Source organism: Stenella coeruleoalba (genome assembly GCF_951394435.1).
Source record: "Stenella coeruleoalba genome assembly, chromosome: 7".
NCBI lineage: Eukaryota > Metazoa > Chordata > Mammalia > Artiodactyla > Delphinidae > Stenella > Stenella coeruleoalba.
Genome location: NC_137153.1, coordinates 95,000,326 through 95,015,529, shown reverse-complemented (window position 1 = coordinate 95,015,529; position 15,204 = coordinate 95,000,326). Strand labels below are relative to the sequence as shown.

At 48.1% G+C, this 15,204-nt stretch overlaps 1 protein-coding gene across 4 annotated transcripts in view; it reads left to right on the top strand.

Annotated features, from left to right (window-relative positions):
• Window positions 1-15,204, top strand: part of ABCA1 (ATP binding cassette subfamily A member 1) — a 182,921-nt gene that overhangs the window by 80,808 nt on the left and 86,909 nt on the right. For all 4 annotated transcript variants that reach the window (XM_079925542.1, XM_079925541.1, XM_079925543.1 and 1 more), the window contains 2 exons: window positions 793-934; window positions 2,269-2,387. In XM_079925542.1, coding sequence (XP_079781668.1) covers window positions 793-934; window positions 2,269-2,387 — 261 coding nt within the window. The remainder of the gene's footprint in view (window positions 1-792; window positions 935-2,268; window positions 2,388-15,204) is intronic.

The window sequence follows — 15,204 nt, the reverse complement described above, 5'->3', positions numbered from 1 at the left end:
CACACCAGCCCCTGTACACGCAGTCCTGCTGTCTGTAAGACGGTCCTCCGTAATGAAGGGAAGGGGACAGAGAGGGGATGGCCTGTTGGATGGGGCTCGGTGCTCTGATGGGAGGAGAAGCAGCAACAGCAACTAGCATAGCTTCAGAGATGGCATCTGACCCCAAGTCAGCACGTTCATTAGGTGCCTTTGAGGAGCTTGGGAGCTAGTGGAGAAGGTGAACAGAGGTCACAGAGGACAGTACCAGGGGGACTGAGGAAAGCTAGCAGATAAAGGAGGCCACAGGTGGAAGGGAAGGAGCATGACTGGGATCACAGGAATGTGGGTTCTACCCCCGGTCCTGCCCACTGACTCCCTGAGTATTCATCATCCACTTTATCTTGCTGTGGTTTCCTCCTTCAAGTGTGAAGGAATTGGATTAGGTCCTCGCCAGGGCCCCTCTGTGTCTCTGAAAGGCGAGGTGAGTGGTAGAAGATGAAGGAATGAGGAGCCAGTACTTGCTGCCCTCCAGGCACCTTCTGTATATGGTCACTTCCCCAAGGCTGCTGTCATGAATCCCACTCAACAGACTATAGCAAGTAGATTAAGAACCGCTATCTGATGCCACATTTCCAGCTCAGGGTCAGATTAGTCCAGGGTGGCAGGTCTCAGGGATGTGGGGAATGGGACAGACAGATTTGGGATGGAGCAATGTTTGGTGGAACCAAAAGAGATAAAGGTTCCTATCAAGTCCCAAATCCTTCAAAGATTTAATGTTTCTCCTTCTGTTTTTCTTCTCCTCTATTTCAACAGGCCACTTTCCAAACAAAGCCATGCCCTCTGCAGGAACACTTCCTTGGGTTCAGGGGATTATCTGTAATGCCAATAACCCCTGTTTCCGTTATCCGACTCCTGGTGAGGCTCCCGGGGTTGTTGGAAACTTTAACAAGTCCATGTAAGTACCGGATCAGGTTTTCATTCCCAAACTTGTCAGTTAATACTTTTCCTTTCCCTTCTCAACCTCCGGGGAATTTTGAATGGTTGGGTTTGAGTGAAGCTTCTTTTGTGACGGTTTGGGTGATAAAGTCCGAAGAATGAGACCAGAGAAAGCCGCCACCAGGATTTAAGACTGTGTGACCTCACTTTGGTGCATTTTAGGAGTAACGTTATGTGGATGAAAGTCCTGTGGTTGGGGGGCTTTTCCTCCAAAAACTGGTTGGTAAGTAGAGAAGGGAGATATAGCACATCAGCTTCATCCGTTAATGAGCAAACACTCAGTAAGCAAACACTTATTGTGTGTGGGAAACGGCTGGTCCAGGAGCTGGGGATACAGAGCTGTGCAGAGGGAGGGGCCTGTCCTCAAGGAGCTCACAGCCAAGGCTGGGAGAGTTTGGTCCTCTCTGCTCTCAGATCACCTCTCTGCCTCCATTGCTGCCCTGTCACACTGCATCGGTCTTTCATCTGCAAGTTTTTCTCAGCCCTGGGTGTGAGCTCCCTGAGGGCCAGGATACTGCTTTCTTCACTTTTGTATTCCTGGCTCCTGGCTTCAACAACAGACATTAGGGCTGAGTAAGTGTTTCCCAAATGAGCCGTTAAAGATTCTTGGAAGGCACAGAACCATGGCATGAGTTAGAAAGGACTAAGAACTGCAGGAGATGTAGCAGGACAGTTTAGAGGAAGCTGCCGCCAGGCAGTCAGGGCCACGTTATAATGTTCATGGACCTTAGGCTTTGTGGCTTTCATGAACCCCTTCTTCCTTGCAACAATATTAAAAATTTTATTTTATAACTGTGTTGGTATAAAGATGAGTATAATCCAGGCTGGATTCATTATCATATGCATTCATTCTGAATTTCTGAATTTTTTTTTTGCTGATTTTAAAAGAAATTTAAACATTTTGTGGACCCATAAGAGTATCCTGGGCCCTAGGCACTGTGTCTGCTGTGTCTTTTGGATAAGTTGGTCCTGGGGACCTGTGTGCATGTGTGTGTGTGTGAGAGAGAGAGAGAGAGCTTCCTGGAGAGGCGGCAACATGGGCTGGCCCTTGATGGCTGGTAAGATTTGGTTGTATGGACACATGAGGACGAGCATTTGGGGCAGGGTTGCTGGTTGGGTGGCTGTGAGCATAGGGTCTCAGTGAAGTTGGAGGAGGGGGCAGCAGGAGTGGGTCAGGGTCGGCCCACGGAGGACCCTGCAGCCAGGCTGGGTCTTCCTGGCAGGTACTTTGTTCAAGCTGGAGAGACAGCTGGCCTAACCAGGGCTTTTCTATTTTTCTTGCACCGCCTGCAGTGTGTCTCGCCTGTTCTCAGATGCTCGGCGACTTCTTTTGTACAGCCACAGAGACACCAGCATGAAGAACATACGCCAAGTTCTAAGGACATTATACCAGATCGAGCGTTCCAGCTCAGGTAAGCAAAAGCCTTCTGTGGATTGGTTCGTAATTGGAAGTTAACCTGCACCAGGGAGAGACAGCAGCCCAGGCGGCCTGGCGCTTGTTCCTTTTAGCTCTTCCCTACGGGGTTTTCCTCCTCAGTGGCTGGGCTGTAAGGCCTCTCTGCAGGATGTATTTGAGAAGAAACTAGGGACTCAGTGAGTGTGCTGGCCTCTTCTGGGGACACAGAAGAAAACCTCCCAGAGAGGAATGGCACCAGCCCGGCGTTAGGACCGTTAGGGGGGCGGCAGGTTGCTGCCAACCTCATTTTTTTGGAGTTGGCCATATGGTTGCCATGAATAAGAAGATTTACAGACGGGATACTTCCGTGCATATAAGAGCAGTTAAAGTAGCAACTTGATTTGGAGAAGTGAAAGTTAAGCATTCATTTCTAAAAGGAAAGTGCAATTCATCTTCCCCCAGGTCATTTGATTTAGTCTGGTGGGTACTTGAACTCTGAGCTTTAAAAAGTGACACCTTTATCTCCTATCCGGGGTGTGCCCCGGGCAGTTTACTGCATGCCATCTAGGAAGCGGCTGAGAGCAGGCAGCTTGCTGGCTGAGGGACTGGTTGCAGAAGTCACCACGGAGCAGCCTCCCGGGCCGTGGCCTACCACGGGGGGCAGGGGGCGGTGGGAGCAGACCCCTGGGTGCAGGCCGTGATGACCTGCGTGGTCTGTAGAGACTTTAAAAGCAGTAACGAAGCTGACTGAGAGTCAGTCTGCTTTTTATCGTCTCCATGCACCGGCGGTTCTAAACAGCATGAGTGATAAATTGCAGCCGTCAGGAGCTAGCTGCTGCCACTGCGCCAGCAAAGTACTTTTTTCCTCGGTTTGGTGTTTGGGAGGAATGGGAGGAATGGGGTGGGCCAGCATTTGCTGAGAGACCTCCCAAGAGGACTCGCCATCCTCTTGGCGAAAGAAGAAATGGTGTAAAGTGCTGGAGTTTAAACCAGGCTTGGACTGGAGCTTTCTCTTGGGAAGCCAGACTGTGCTTTCCCTGGGCAGGAAAAGAGGCAGTGAGCAGGGTGGGATCTACCAACAAAGGGAGGCCAAGCAGTGTGGGGTGGTGCGGGGGAGGTGTCATTTCACATCAGAGACAGGTGTGACTGTGCTTGGGCTCCTGGGTCAGCTTCGAGGAGCTCCCAGCTGGACCACTCCTGGATGCACAGTCAGGCCGGATGCTGTTTTCTTGCCCTATAGGCCCCCATCCTGCACACCTGTCTGTCTCAGCACAGGACACAGAGGGGTAGCAATCACCAATCAAAGCATTAGTGCTTCCTTATCCGCTGGGGGCCCCCTGCCTGGTGGACCAGAGACAGAGTCACGGTTATCTCTTCCACTGCAGAGACAGTGTGACGAAGAGAAAAGAGTGCTACGATGTATTACTTTGTAGCTTGGTGACTTTGTGAATAAGTCCTTTAGACCCCTTTGGGGCCACTCTTCTCATCTGTAAAATGGAGACAATAGGAGAACCTAGCTCATAGGATTGTTCTGAGGAGTAAGGGAGATGAACCATTTAATTGCTGAAAGACCACATCTGGCACGTAGGAGGCACTTAGTGAACATGAGCTATGACTATTTTGGAGTGGTGCCATCTCGGCCAAGCCATTTAACCTCTCTGAGCCTTAATTTCTTCAGCTGTAAATAATAAGTAACCTGCAATGTGAAATGTAAACCCTAACACAGTTTCTGGCACATAGTAGGTGTTCAATAAATGGGAGCCAATATTACTCCTGTGTGTCAATGATGCATTTCTGAGAACCTGGCCTTGCTCTTCTGCCTCTGCACTGCACGGCCAGAGAAACAGACTATGGATGGGGGCGGGTGTTGTTTCAGATCTCAGTGGGTGCTTCCTTAGACGCAGAGCCACTAGAGACATGAGTCAGGGTAGAGAAGAGAAACCAAACCTGCATTCAAACAACTTTCTCTGCACAGCTCTGAAGAGAGATCTCTGAGTATGATTGTCTCCCATCAAGGCTTATCTCTCCATTCACCCAGTATGGTCTCTTATCTGCCCTGCAGCTACTTCTTAAGTGCTTTCACCTTTCTTTGCCTGTCTTGCAGCACTGAGCCAGGCCTCAGTCCAGAGGGAAGTGCAGCAGAAATGGTGCTTCTTCCGAGGTGAAATCAGTAACTTTTTGCTGAATTTGAATAGCACTCTAGATTTCAGAGAGCATCTGAGGCTGGGGTATGTTGGTGTAGATCCTGACTTGGAGACCTCTGTTTCTCTGCCCTGACACCCCTACTTACAGCATGATGGGCTCAGCTCTCTTGCACTGTCACTCTGTGGATGGGAAGGTTCCTTGGTTCAGAGTCCTGCCCTCATCAACCTTCTCTACCTAGCTGAGGAGGGAGCTTGCCTCTCCCATGGCAGCTCATTTCAGGTATTGGCAGGATACCCAATATTAGAATACTGGTATTCTAATTATCAGAATCTATTCACTGGTCTGCTTATCTCCCAGAGAAAGAGGCTAATCTATTTCTCTTGAAGTGTTAAAAGACAGCTCTTTTTCTTCCCCCTCTCTCTTCCTGAAATCTTTTGTTTTTTCTAGGCTAAATTGGCCTCCATTCCTCTTCTGGAATGTCACCTCCCCCCACCCCCAGTTTCTGCCTCTTCTCTGGTAGGTTGTGTTTCAGTGTGTCTGCGTCTTTGTTGAAGTTTATCAGAAATTACAGCAGTCTTCCAACACAGAGTAGAAAGAGCTTTGTCTCCTTTGCTCTGAGCACCATATTTCTGTTAATGCAGTGAGCTTCTTGGCATCCACGTCACACTGCTGACTCATATTCCATGCGCAGTCAACCCAAACCACAGAGCCTTTTAAACATTCAGTATTGCAAGTCACTTGTTCTCCATTTCTGAATTGTGCTGTTGGCTTCTTGAACCTAAAGGGAGAATATCTATCTCTTTTCTAGTTTACATTTTTAGATTCCCTGTGTCATCTCCTCCTACCCAAACCGTTTTAGATTTTGGTTTTGCCATATGTTCTATTTGCTGCTGCTGCTTGTTGCCTGTCATGTAGGAATTTGATAAATAGCTCTCTTTGTTCTCATCCAAGTCATTGGTGACTGTGGGACCAGGGCTGGAGGCTTGGATCAGTCCAAGGCTGGAGACTGACAGCCCCTTTGGACAGTGCCATTCAGGCTCTTATAGACCTACCAACCCATGTTGTCATCTGTGCTGGGCTACCGGTCTCCTGTGATCTGGTTAGAGGACTCACCTTGTTTTTTCCTTCCACTTCACCTGCTAAATCCATTGGCCTATCCACTGATAATCTGTGGATAGGGGAGTGTCTGCTCAAATACTCTTTTCTAGTCCCATGGTTTTCTGGCCTAGGGCATTGTTTTATTTCCACTTATTGGATGAGACCTTAGAGGCCAGTTAGTTCATTTATAGACAAATGGGTTCATTGATTCAAACGTTCAGCCAGTATTTATTGAACATGTAATATGTCCCAACCACTGTTCTAGGTGCTGGGACACAGAGGTGTACAAAACAAATATGGCCTCTGTCCATACGGAACTTCTGTTCTAGAAAAGACTCTGATCCAGCAGCGGGGAGGGACTTTCCCAAGTTTGCACAGCCACCAGAGGGATATTGTGGGAACTGAACACAGCTAAACCTCTGCCACCCCGTGCAGTGCTCTTTCTACAGAGGTCTCTTGTGCTGTTCTATTAATCTCCCAACTGGGAAGACCACCAGTTTTAAGAGTTAAGTCATAGACAAGTCTAATTATCCTTGAAACCATCCTCATAAGAAATGCATGTAGGAAGCTTTACAGAGGGGCCCCTCACTCACTTTTCTCATCACTGGAACTTTTTGGACATTTTATTATCTTCTTCCTAAACCGACAACCACCCAGTTGAGTAGGGGTTAAATTAATGTTTGGGAGTCCAGGTGAGGAGCGTTGCTTCTTCTTAAGTCCCTGTCATGACTACGGTCCAATGGAAGTGTACAAAAAGTTGCACAAATTCTCAAAAACTCCAGAAAAAGTGACAGGTCTAGATTCTGCCTCTGTGAGATGCAGTCTGGCAAGAAGGAGTGTTTCTCTGAGTGAGTCTTGTGTGGTATCTGAGATGATTTTGATCAGTACACAGATGAAAACTTTTCATTTTAACCCATCTCAAATTGCAATTTCATGGGTATTATTGCATAGGAGTCTGTTAAATAGGAAAAAATTACTTGAAGTTAATTTAAAGAAGGCATCGTTTTATGTGGATGTGGTGAAACTTGTGAGAGTAGTTTGTAAATGCTGGAAGAGGGCTTCCCTGGTGGCGCAGTGGTTGAGAGTCCGCCTGCCGAGGCAGGGGACATGGGTTCGTGCCCCGGTCCAGGGAGATCCCACATGCTGCGGAGCGGCTGGGCCCATGAGCCATGGCCGCTGAGCCTGCGCGTCCGGAGCCTGTGCTCCGCAACGGGAGAGGCCACAACAGTGAGAGGCCCGCGTACCGAAAAGTGCTGGAAGATTGGAAAATGCTGCTGTAAGAGAAAGTGTTTGGGGCTTTGTATTAAGATTTGTTTTGGGGGAGTGATGTCACCAAGATGGTGAAATAGGTCTTTGCTGACTTTGCTCCCCCCTCACAAGAAGATTCCTTTGGAGAACAAGTTCAGGCTCTGTTCCTCATTAAGTGTGAACCTTGGGCATGTTTTGATTCTTTCTGACCCTCAGTTTACCTGAAAAGTGGAGATTAGCTGCTCTGCGGGTTGTTGAGCATTAAATCAGATGACATTGTAGATGACTGATAGCGAGGTCACAGCACATAGTTGATGCGCAATTAATCTGAGTTAGTTTACCTCCCCATCTGCTCCTGGCGGCCTTTTGGCTTTGCCAATTTGTTCATCCTCTCTGGGCCTCAGCTTTCCTTGCCTCAAAATGGGACTTTGGCAAAACAACCTGAACATGTTTCGTCTTGGAAACTTGGTTGGTACTTGGGCGAGGGATCACCTGAGACTGACTGGCGATGTGGGCCGTCCCCTGCCTGTAGCTCCTGGAGGGCAGGGCTGGGCCTTGCTTGTGGCTCTGTCACAAGCATCAGCATGATAGCAGTACAATCAGGCACATGGTAAGCAACCAGTGAATCTTTGTAGAATGAAGGTTAGAGATAATACCTGCCCTTTCTGCTTCACAGTGTATTCTGAGGGCCAAATGAAAGCACCTTGAAAAGTATAAAATCCCAGCACATGTCATTTTCAAGTTGATCCACTGTGTGAACCCAAGTCACCAGGGGTCTCAATTACTAATAATGACAAAAGTTCTTAAGCACAGCCTTGGCTTTCTTTCGTCTACAAGGTTTACCTTCCAGAACTTTACTGGAAGGGCTGCCCTGAACCCAGAGGCTTGAAGTGGATTTACTGAGAAGCTAAAGAAGTTTCACTTTCATAGCCCCCTTCCAAGGCGCTGGTAGGGATCTCAGCAATCAAAAAATTGCCAAAGTAGGATGTTAAAAAAAAGTATTCTTTTTCTTAAAGAGAGTCCTCCAAACTGTGTCAGCCTCAGGCCTCACACAGCTGCAACTGCCCCTGCCAGAGGCTTGGGGGGACAGGAAGGACTGCCTACTTGCTTGGCCTCCTCTTCCAGCCGGGCCTCCAGGTTTGCTCACCACTGCAGCCCACTGCATCCTGTTTGGGGAATCTGGCATTTTCCAGTGGGGTGACCAGCAGGCTGGCCAGAGCTAAGGCCTTCCCAGTAGGGCCGGTGCTGCTCAGATCAGCACTGGGCTAGGGAAGGAGGTATCCCTTTGCTTTCTTACTGTTTATTTCCCGTAGAGCTACTTAAACGTGTTGTTTAGCGATACCTAATGGGCTCATTAGCCTGCTTTCTGCTGGACATTTCAGCTCAAACATCCTCTCTGCCCCAGTGCCTTGCTCCTTCCCCAAATCCTGGAATCCAGACTACAGCTCTCCTTCATCTCTAGGTGGCATCATGGGCCCAGGCCCCTCTTGAGTTTGTATCACGTGTAGTGGTTGAAGACATCCCACATCGCTGAGGTCACGGGTTGGAAGGGGAAGGACTGGAGGAGAGATCTGGGGCAGCACTGCCTGAATCCTGACACCCTGACTTGGGTCTTGAGTTTTTCCATCCCTGTGACATTTTTGCGTGTCAGTGGAATGGCTGTCATTTTCTATATATTCATGGTACAAATCTGGCTCGTTTGACCTCTTTGATGTGGCTCTGACCAAGACTTTTATGAAATAAGTCCCAAGGGTTATGCTGGACTTTACTTAGGGAAATGGATCATAACTTTCTGGCTGTTGCGTTTACTGGTAATACTGAGAACTCACTGCATGGACCTTTGATTCTGCTTTGATCTTTCAAAGTCAGAAAGACCTGATCCCCTCAGGGCAGGGCAGGCTTTGGAGACTGGCTGTGGCAGGGAGTTGAGGGAAAGGGTTATAAAGTTAGCATCTTGTAAACATCCACTGGGGCAGTACAGTTTAGTATTAAGAGACTCAGCATACCTGGCAGCCAGACTGCCTTGGTTCATATCTTGGCTCTGCTGCTTACCGGCTGTGTGACCTTAGATAATTCTGGAGCATCTTTGTGTGTCAGTTTCCTCAAAATGGGGATAACAGTCCTCTCTTAGGGCTGTTGTGGGGAATCATGAGATAAGCACAAAGCATTTAGTACAGTATCTGGCACATCAGGAGCACCAGGCTTAGACTTTACTTCATTGCAGGACCATCATGTGAGGTAGGGAATTTTGTTCCTTTTTGTGCACACGAAGGAGCTGAAGTTCAGAGAGGTTAAGTAACTTGCCTAAGGAAGCACAGCTGGCAAAGGGGAGGAATAGGACTAGAACTTCAGACTTCCATACTCTGCTAGTATGTTATTACAGCCTCAAGAGAGCAGCCCAGGCTAGCCAGAAAAGTTCCCAGGTCACAAGATACTGGGCATGGATGGACTGGGATCAGAGCAGAGACAAGAGGGCTTCTGAGGGAAATGCCAGGCTTCCTCCACGTCCCGGCTTCGTGGTAACAGACATGGGCGGAACGTTCCCCAAAGCCCGTGTACAAAGAACATCCTGTGACTCACAGCCACTTCTTCCCTGCCTAAACCCCTTCCTTCCATTTGGGCCGCTGCTGAAATTGAGGCTGCAGCCTCGAACTTTGTTTTCTGTCCTTGTGGGGCCCCCGGGGGTCATCTTGGGCGATCAGTTGACCTATGTGTCAACCTTATGTCACCAAACTGGAAATTCCTTGACATCTTTGGATGAGTGCAATTCACATCCGTATGCACTTATCAAAAGTTCTAATTTGAAGCCTTAGAGTTTCATAGTTTGAAAGTTTCCCAGACCTGTCAAAACCAGGCAGCGTCTCAGAGCCTAGGCTGTTGGTTTCCATCCAGGGTAGGGCTTGGCCCCAGCTTGGTCTGCCATCAGGGGGATTCAGTGCTGCACTGCTGTGTTGAAGTATTGCTTGAACTAAAGCAAATCAAAGGTCAGCTTTACCCAGACAAGAATAGAAAACACAGTTGTACTTGATTCCAGGAAGGCATGTGCCACATAATGTCAGGCTGCCTTTAAAGAGTTTGGGTTGTTAACCTCAACAGCAGTGTTTCATGTCTCTTGCCTTTCCAGTATGAGATTTATTTACCTTGTGGGTGGCAAAGAGCAGTTTGGAAGTCCAGTTTGTTTCTCCTTAAAATCTTCGCATTTCTAGCCCTCTCATCACTGTTGCATTGAGGCACAGAAAGGCAATCTTAGAGTGACACTTTGTCCAACAGACTAAGCTGTACCAGGTTATGATGCCGTTTTACATTTAAATATGTTGTGACTTTCAAGTCTTACAACAGCACCAACTTGGTGTTATCACCCCCATTTTATTGATGAGGAAACTGAGGCTCACAGGGTTACATCTTTTGCCCAAGGTCACAGAGTAAGGCTGTGAATTTAATCAGGGTCTGTCTGACCTCAAGGCTCAGCATCTTTGCACCATCCCATGCTGCCACTTTGCCTTATTCCAGTACCAGGACGCATGTGTGGAGTCACCAGCTTTTGATGCCAAAATCATTATGAAGCATTTTAAAAGAATAAAATGATTCATTTAATTCCTATAGAGCGAAAAGAGCCAAAACTTTGTAAGCCAGAGCTCATTGGGTTCAGATTTACCACTTGCTTGCTCTGTGACCTTGAGCAGGATATTAACATCTCTGGGTCTGTTTCCTCATCTGAAAAATGGGAAAAATAATACCTTTCTCATAAGCTTGTTTTAAGGATTGTAGACAATAATACAGGGACTTCCCTGGCAGTCCAGTGGTTAAGACTCCGGGCAACCAATGCAGGGGTCATGGGTTTGATCCCTGGTCACGCAACTAAGATCCTACATGCCGCACGGCACGGCCAAATAAAGTACAATGGCTGTGTATTAAGAAAGAAAGAAAGAAAGAAAATAATACATCTAATGTATCTGACGCTCGGTACATGTTAATCCCCTTCCTCTGCTGACAAAGCACTACCATGTCCCTTAATATACGTTTTATTAATTTTAAAAGTAAGAAAAACTAAGTAATTTATACCTTATATATATGAACAATTCTTTCTTTACAACCCTGGAAAGAACCCCTTCTCAGCCCCTAACTGATAAATTCATCTTCCCTTCCTTTCCCATGTTCCTGGGCTTCTCAGGGCCCTGCATGCTGATTCTAATCCCTAACTTGTTGTGTTAGGAGCCTCTGCCAATGCTACCTCCCCAGTGTTATCTTTCTTTTCCATCTGGGCTTCCCAAGCCAGCCCGACTGTGTCCACCACCTGCATTGCATTAGCAGAGCTCCTGGCCAGTGTGAACAGGTCACCTCACCCTCTGGGGCCACGGACTCCACTGGCTCTTTGGGGGCCTGGTTACCATTCAGCTTCTTATCAGCTGATGTTAGTCCTCATTCCAGGGGCTCCTGACCACCTCTCCCACCTTGCCCACTTCTCAATAAGACACAGGTATGCTGTTGCCTTAGCAGATGGATCTGGGAAAGATGTGTCGTGCCTCTTCCCATCTCCCGATTTCAAGGTTGACTGATTCTGGAGTGGCAGAGTGGGCTGGAGGCTCACGGCTCTGCTCACCTGACCCTCTGTCCACCTTCTCTTGGAAGGCAAGGGCAGGGATCCTGTCTTTATACAGCATCTCTTTTATTACAGGCTCCTGCCTTCAAGGAGCGCCAAGAAATATTGCTACTTGGAGCCATAGCTCTAGTGTTTTGGGTTCAGTAGCCATTTAGAAGTTTGTTGAACTTATGCAAGTTCCATTCTATGTAGAATAAGGAATATGTGGTTGCTGACGTTGTGATACTCCCATTGGTCTCAGGAGAAGACTCTGGCTTTCCCGGGACTTGCCACAAAGGGTTCAGGAAGCATGACCCTAAATATTCTGGTTTCTCTGTGGAACCCTTCACATAAGTGTCATCCAAGACTTTATCAACATTTGTTTTGAACTTGTTTAATTTTTCAGCTTGTATTTTCTCTTGCAGTGTGTGTGAGTCAGTATTCACTCAGTGTCGTTAGTGTTTACTTAACCCACCCCCTAGTATGGCCGATCTCCATTTATAGAAAAATGCAGGTTCAGAGAGTCTAAGTGACTTCTCCAAGGCCACATAACTGGAAAATTCTGGAACTGAGAAATGAACCAGGTTAGCCAGACTCCAGAACCTGGGATCTTTCAGGGGTGTCTTGGTGTCCGTCAGCAAGCCCTCACTGTAGAGAAGGACACTTCTCCTGGGTAGGGAACCCTGGGCCCAGATGACCAGCGGGGAGGTCCTGAGGCTGTGTGTACCCCAGGCTCTCGGCCTCCTCTCATGAGCCCTAAGGAGTCACCCCAGGAAGCAGCCAGGTTATCCTGCCTTACCCCCCTCTCCAGAGCCCTGAACTTCCCAGAGAAGCCCTGGTTTTCCCGGAGAGGGTCCAGCCGTCTCAGTGAAGCAGGTGGGAGCTATCCCTGAAGAAGAAAGTAGAGCCCTAGCATCAGGAAAACAAACCAAAACAACAAAAAATACCCCAGAAGACACCTGAGTATGTTTGTTCCCAGCCCTTTTCTGGAAGAGAAATGTTTCGCAGTCCTGTTTAGAAGGCCTGGCGTAGGCTGAGTCAAGCCAGGGGCGAGAATCTGGCCGTGGCCCCTCCAGGCCATTGACAGGGTCAGGGCTGGGAGACCCTCCTGGGGTCCTTTAAAGAAGAGTATTTGGGCCTGGGAAGCTGATGTGATCTCTTTCTCGACTTCTTTTTTTTTTTTCATTTGCCTCCTCCACCCACTTCTCAAGCAGCTGATCCTGTGGTTTCTTTTCATGTTGAACAAAAGAGACTACAGCGATCTTGAAACCGGAGCTGGGGACTGGAGGGCACTGACCGGGAGTAACCCCGCCGCCAGCTCTGCTGAGGGCTTCCCTCCTCCGCCTTCCGGGGCCGCTGCCCTCCCTCTTCCCTGCTCCCCTCCTTCTCCGCGGCACGCAGGCAGGCTGGGAAGAAGCAGAAGGAACACTACGTGGCCATGAAGGTATCCCCCCCACGCCCCACGGTGCAGTGCCCCTCCCCTCCACACCCCTCTCTCTCCTGCCGTGGAAGCGTTTCCTTGGCCTGCCTGGCCCAGAGGACTGGCAAGGAACTGAGGATTCTGTCCTGTTTGTCCTCAGCCCACAAACACACACTTCACTTGTTTTGTTCTTTGGACTCCAAGCTCCTGAATTGTTTTGTTTTTTTTTTCTCCTTTTCTTTGCCCTACCTCCCTGCACCCAAAGCAAAGCTCTCTGGAAAAGGACAGGCCGCCGCTGGCTCCTCAAGTATTTTGGTCCATATCAGAGACACGGCAGCAGGAAGGCAGCAGGAAAGCTCTAGGCGCCTTTTGCTGGATGGGGACTTTTGGTCTTCTCTGCAGGCAGCAAGGACTCATGTTTAGTTTAGTGACCTGTCCAGCTCCCTGATGACCATATTCTGTGACAGCATTTATATCCTCTCAGTTACCCCTGTAAACTCTTGAGGCCCTTTCCCTCCAGAAGAGTACTTTCACTTTCTTGATCTTGGTGTTCACAACAAGCTGTGAATATTATTAACCCTTCTTACATCTAAGGAAACTGAGGCCCAGAGAGATTCAGAAAAGTGAGGTTCATGATTACACAGTTAGGAAACAGCTGAACTGGGACCTGAATTCACATTTTCTGATGCCATGTCCAGTGCTGATTTAGTTTTACCCCAAGTGTACCTTTCAGTACCAAGTTTAAGAAGACCTCTGAGATCATCTTCTACAACTTACACATTACAGATAAGAAAATCAAGGTCATGTCAGCTCACGTGGGCAGTTATATGGCCAAGTAAGTGACTGTCTCTTGCATTGTGTTCTGTGTCTTGTTTCCAATGACTGGTTTTTCTTACTGGTCATCTTGCATCTATGCCCATCCTTGCAGTGATCCTGTAGAGGCGATCATTTCCATTGACTCTCTGCAAAATGCTAGATTTATTTATTCTTTTCTAAAGCTTTGAATAGGCAAATTGGTTAGCTTCAACCTTTTCTTCACCTTATAGACAGTGTCAGCAGAAAGAATTCAGTAGTTCTGTCTGACTCAGGAGCTCAGCCAGGCAAATACATAACACACACATACACACACACACGTGCATATACCTTAGATCATAAACTCAGTATTGACTTAGTTGGCAAAGTCACTTCTGTGTTCTTATCTATTCTGAAAGCATATGCTTTAGGATCAAACTAGCAATGAAGCTAATGAGGTGTCTTTCCTGAAAGTGATGATGGTATTAGCCGTCCTTATTGAGAGCTTTTCTTGGTTTCAGGCATTATGCTGGGACTTCAGGTGCATTTTCTCATTTAACCCCCAGCTCAGTGCAGTGACGTAGATGCTGCTGTCATCCCCATTTATCCTGTTATTGACACTTCCAACACTCTGCTTCCAGCTCCCACTCACCTGACTGTCTTCCTGACCTGAGCCGACGCAGCTGAGGGGGCTTAGAGAAACTCTAACGCTATCTTGACCTGGTTTGTTTCACACTCAGGTCCCGTTTCACCCTTCCCTATCTGCAGCAGTCACCTCAGTTCATCACTTGATTCACTCATTTGTGTTCATCCATTCCTCCATCATCCACCATCTCCAGGGTGCCTTCTCTGTGCCAGACACTGCTGTGCTTTCGAGTTCCAAAGTCCTGGCCCTCAGGCACTTCTGTTCTTCTGGGGAAAAAGATGTGGTCTCAGACAACTGTAGATTGGGGGAGGCACACTTAGGAGGCTGTTAGGGCACAGAGGATGGCCACCTGACCCAGCTTGAGGGTGGAACGTCAGGGCAGGCTTCCTGGAGGAGATGACTTATGGCCCAAGTCATAAGGAAGGGTAGGAGTTAGCTAGGCCAAGAAGAGAAGGGCCATTTCAGACATCAGGCTTTCTCGATATTCTTGGCCTCTCCACTCATTTTCCTGCCAACAACAAAATGGAGAAAACTGAGACCAGAGGTACGAAGCCACCCAACTCTGGCCTCATACTATACCTCGTCCTCTTCCTTCTCCCATTCTACTCCCCAAATCTTAGGTTTTGAGGAATCTCCTCTAATCTCCTTTATCTGCTTGTACATTTATTTATTCTTTCAGAAACATTGAGAACCTGGTGTACACAGCACTATGACTACAGGGTATCCTGGTCCCTACCATCACGGGAGGCCTTCCTTACCCTCTCCTCACCAGCCACAGCCTCTGGAGACTTCTGGCTCTCTGTCCTTTTCCACAATTCAGCTTCAGCCTGTTCAGCCTGACTACCCCCTTGAAACACTTGCAGATAATAAGCCTCATCTGGGTCAGATGCTTCCATGAGCTGCCT